The sequence below is a fragment of the Aotus nancymaae genome, unplaced genomic scaffold, assembly GCF_030222135.1.
Source record: "Aotus nancymaae isolate 86718 unplaced genomic scaffold, 86718_ANA_hifiasm-v0.15.2.pri h1tg000108l, whole genome shotgun sequence".
Taxonomy (NCBI): Eukaryota; Metazoa; Chordata; class Mammalia; order Primates; family Aotidae; genus Aotus; species Aotus nancymaae.
Genome location: NW_026988523.1, coordinates 31,809,955 through 31,814,603, shown reverse-complemented (window position 1 = coordinate 31,814,603; position 4,649 = coordinate 31,809,955). Strand labels below are relative to the sequence as shown.

The window sequence follows — 4,649 nt, the reverse complement described above, 5'->3', positions numbered from 1 at the left end:
CTCCACGGCTGATAATCCTACCAGACATAGCAGCAGGTCCCAGCAGCCCCGCCGTCAGGGATCCTGGGTGGGGATTTGGTGAAGAAGGGGACCTGGGTACAAAGCTAGAGGAGAGCCAAGTGAGGCCAGAGGCTTGGAGCTCAGGCTTGGGGCTGGCCGCAGCCCGGAGCAAGGTGGGACATTAAACTGACTGACAATGAAGCAGATGGGTGGGGAGGGCAGTGGGTACACGCTGTACTGGAGCTTCTAGGCAGCTCTCAAAGTAGACCCTGAGCCTGTCTTTCCAAATAACGCCATTCAGTCATTCATTCATTTATTCAGTCAGCCAGCCAGCCGGGCAGTCAGTCAGTCTATAATTGCCAGCCACCGAGCAGCTTCCGCATGCCAGGCACTGTGTGAGGATGGAGATGGATAGGGACTAATGACTGCATGGACACAGTGGGAGGCTGACCTTGGCCTCAAGTTCACCAGCTGTGGAGCCGGCAGGTGCTCCACAAACATTTAGGTGTGTGTTTGGATAAAGGAGGGGTTAGATGAGGAGGAGGAACCATCTGCACACCAGAGTTTTAAGGATGATTTGGATTTTCCAAAGGCCACGCCTAGTAACAGTTTGTGTTTTGAGTGCAGCTCTGAATCAGGGACCTCAGTTTCATGGGAATTGCTGATGGAAGGACTGAGGGAACCCCTGTTCTTGTGTCCCCAGGAAAGAGAAGTTCCTTGGCAGGGAGACTCTTCAGAATCTGACCATCATGGAGAGAAGGAGAGCCGGGGCAGGTACACTAGGGGGCTGGTCACCTACTGCCCGCCCCAGTGCCTTCACCGCAGCCATGTCACGATGTCACTCTAGTTCTGCTAGAGTGAAAACAACTCGTGTTTGAAGCAGGCATTTTAGTGTTTTGGCTTTTCCCTTCCTCCCTCTGACCCTGGTCCCTGAGTGATGATAAACAGAAGCCTATTTCCACCAATTCTAATTCATGCCCTTCCTACCTTAGCAGAGCCAGAAATACCCACTGTTTAGAGCCATTCAAATATTAAGCATCTTTATTTCTACTTAAAGGGATTGATCTTCGCACCGATTAAGGCTCACCCACAAGGCAAGCCTCTTTCTTTGTGCTCACACTGCCACTCCTCACGGCTTTCCAGAACTACGAGTGACCCAGCTCTCAGCCAGGAAGGACTCCCCTTTCCACCTCTAATCAATTTTCTGCCTGGGCTTAATTTCCTCCATAGACATTAGGGAGTCTCAAGGAATCAAAACAAAGGGTAACACAGGATTTCTGTGTAGAATTCTTTTCCTCCTGGGGTTTGTTTTTTTAACCTTGGTGAGTTTTTTCATCTCTTGTGGCCTCAGATGCCCCAATCATCCCTTGAGGAGTGTGGACTAAAGGCTCTCTGAGATCCACAGTCTCGGTGGCTCTGAACTGCATTGTGTCTCTAACCTGGAGAGTTCGTGGTCTGTAGGGGGAAAGTGAGATTCCTCATCAGAGAGCTCCTGGAATGAAGGGCATGGCTGGCATATGTTAAGCTCCCCGCTGAGATTTGTTGAATAAATGAGGAAACAAACCTTGCTCTGGGGACTCCATCGGTTTGAGCAGGAACAGCTCTGACCCTCAGAAGGCCCCCAGGAGATACAGAGCCAGAGGGAGGAGGAAAACCTTGCAGCCAGCAGGATCTCTAGGTATTGAGGCTGGAGCTAGAAGTGGGCAAAAGGTGAGAAGGATTCAGCATTGAGGACCCCATGGATGGGCTGCAGGGAGGCAGGTAGAAAAGGCTTTTGGGTTTTCAGGTGGGGGGAAGTCTAGTCTGATTAAAAAGGAGGAAAAGGCCAGGGCCAGATGTCTGGGTGGAGTGGAGGGAAAAGGTGATCCCAGAAGAGGGAGTAGCCCCTGAAAGTCCCTGAAGTAGGAGAAGGGTAAAGGTGTGTTGGTGAAAGCAAAGCAGGTTTTCCCAGATGAGCAACCAGTCAGGGGGAGAGAAGGGAGGGGAGGAGAGTCATAAATAAATTATTCTGAATGTGTGTAGTTTAATGGAATTGGGAAAAGATGGGGAAAATGGTCTTGGACTCTGAGACAAGGGGTCTATAATCAGTCAATTTCATTATTTCTAACTTCCACCTTCACTAAGGCAGACAAAGAGTGCCCACCTCAGCTCCTCTGCTCCCCGTCCCTTTCCCACCTGTTCATGTGTGCAAGAGTGCTCTGTCCCACAGAACATGGGGGAAACCACCATCTTAATGACAAGGACAGCAGGAGGCAAGGCCTCAATAGGACTCAGATCTCCTCCCAGGATTAACTCATGAAACCCTCCCGGAAGGCTGCTGCTCATCTCTCCCTCAAGGCAAACCCTGCACCTGGGTCTGAGGGTGAGGGTGGCAGTGAGTACTAGGCCGGTGACATCATTGTTAGCCAGCCAGTGCTAAGAAATATCAGGTGGTATTCATTACAAAAGCTGAGCCAACGGGTGATGAGGGTAGTGTGAATCATGTGTGACAGGTGAGCAATGAAAACAGAGCGCCCAGGAGCTTCTATTTCCTTGAGGCAGGGCTCATATATCTTATAAAAGCCAGCTGGCTATTGCCTTCACACCAAACCCAAGGGACCACACAGCCCATTCTGCTCTGTAAACCAGGTGAGTCTCTGATTGCCACAAATTGGGAATTCTAGTTTATTTTTTCATTATTAGAAATTAGCCAAAGCAAACATGTAAGAAGGTTAATGCAGGGTTTCAATGGGAGTTGAGAACAATGGAATATCTTTAAGTTAAATTACAGTCTGGATTTGAAGGGACCTTAGAGATATGGTTAGGGCTCCCACCTCAATAAATAGTCATTGACCTGGGAATCTGGGAGGAGACTGTTCAAGTGCCCATGAGAAGTTCATAGCAGAACTAGGGCTCAGGCCCAGAGCACTCTCAGTGACACCACAATTTCCCCTGATATAATATTTATAGAAATCTTAATTTATTAGATGGATCTCTACTAAGCATTTATTCCATTTAAGGCAGTACGCTAGGCACTTTGGAAAAATCAATGCCTAATGAACTTACTTAGCAAACATAAAACCTAGTGGGAAGGTAATACATGCATATAAATAAATGAAATGCAAAGTAGATGGTAACTGGTATGAGGGAGAGGGTAGGGAAGGGCTGTGTACTTTTGGGGAACCTTGCTCAAGAACAGCCTCCTGGGGGGGTGGCTAGTGATGTGAGTTATGATGGGTGAGGATTTGGACAAGCAGAGATGGGAAGAAAAGCATTCAGAAGGGACTGTGTAAGCAACGACGAGAAGCAAAACCATAGGGGCTTAGATTAATATAAAGCCATCCTATAAGTTGCAGGCTTTTTATATGGTACTAGGAGAGGATAGACTGCAGGGGTCTGACGCCACTTTCCAAAAGATCTAATATGTGGGCCTGCCTCACATCCCTCAGAAGCCAGCTTTCCTAGGGCATTTTTCTGGAAGAGATACAAGGTACTTTGGGTAGGAAGGGAACCAAGAAAATAACTCCAACGAAATGGAGCAGAAGAAATTGCCTTTAAGCTCCTCCTCTTAAAAAGACCTGAAAATTATCAAAGCTTATTTCACTTTTAAATGTAATGGGGGAGCTAGGGGAGACAAAGGCTTTCTCTTCTAAAAGGGCCTGAAATGAAATCTACTTGGCATTGAATTTGTATCCATGTTTCTTTAACTGAATCACTGTGTCAACTTTTTGTCTCTAGAGAAAAAACACAATTGAAACATGAACTCCCAGCAGCAGAAGCAGCCCTGCGCCCCACCCCCTCAGCTCCAGCAGCAGCACGTGAAACAACCTTGCCAGCCTCCACCCCAGGAACCATGCGTTCCCAAAACCAAGGAGCCCTGCCACCCCAAGGAGCCTTGCCACCCCAAAGTGCCTGAGCCCTGCCAGCCCAAGGTTCCAGAGCCCTGCCCCACCAAGCTGCCTGAGCCCTGCCCTTCAACAGTCACTCCAGCACCAGCCCAGCAGAAGACCAAGCAGAAGTAATGTGGTCCACAGCCATGCCCTGGAGGAGCCGGCCTCTGGATACCGAACACCCTACCACATTCTGCTTATGAGTCCCATTTGCCTATTGACCCTGCAGTTAGCATGCTGTCACCCTGAATCATAATCCCTCCTTTGCACCTCTAAAAAAAAGTCCCTTACCCTCAATATGGAGGGCTCCTGAGCCTCTGAGTAAGGCTGAAAGTCTCACTGACTGAGCTAGTCTTCTTATTGCTCAGGGTGCATTTGAGAAGGGATTTGGGGAGGGGAACAAGTGAACCATCTCTGGTCTTCCCTCAATAAATAACTTTTAACTGACTGTGTGTGTCACTGGTTGATTAAATCTCTGCTTCTTTCTCAGTGTGAACAGGAACGAACACTGTGAAGGCTGGTTGTGAGGTCTGTAGTCAGAAGGCACCCAATCCTGACACTGAGAATGTGAGAATGTGTGTGAATGTGTATAGCTGCTGTACACACGGGACACTCCTGGGCTGGCAACGGGAGCACAGTCAGGACCACCCAACCAATCCGTTACTTTGGGTAGGCACAGCTAGAGCAAGGCTTTTTATTTTCATCCTAACATTTATGTCTTAATGATTTACAGTGAGTCACACGTGGGTGTAGATGGTGCCTGCTTCAAGCCATCATCAT

At 48.5% G+C, this 4,649-nt stretch overlaps 1 protein-coding gene across 1 annotated transcript; it reads left to right on the top strand.

The window, feature by feature from the left end:
* Positions 1-2,583: 2,583 nt before the first annotated feature.
* Positions 2,584-4,317, top strand: SPRR1A (small proline rich protein 1A). Its single transcript, XM_012462757.2, has 2 exons — positions 2,584-2,628; positions 3,718-4,317. Exon 2 carries the CDS (start codon positions 3,738-3,740, stop codon positions 3,999-4,001), a length of 264 nt encoding a protein of 87 aa, XP_012318180.2. The 5' UTR covers positions 2,584-2,628; positions 3,718-3,737; the 3' UTR covers positions 4,002-4,317.
* Positions 4,318-4,649: the final 332 nt, after the last annotated feature.

Excerpts from the sequence above, each read along its gene's own strand:
- SPRR1A (XM_012462757.2), top strand. The coding sequence starts at position 3,738 with ATGAACTCCCAGCAGCAGAAGCAGCCCTGCGCCCCACCCCCTCAGCTC.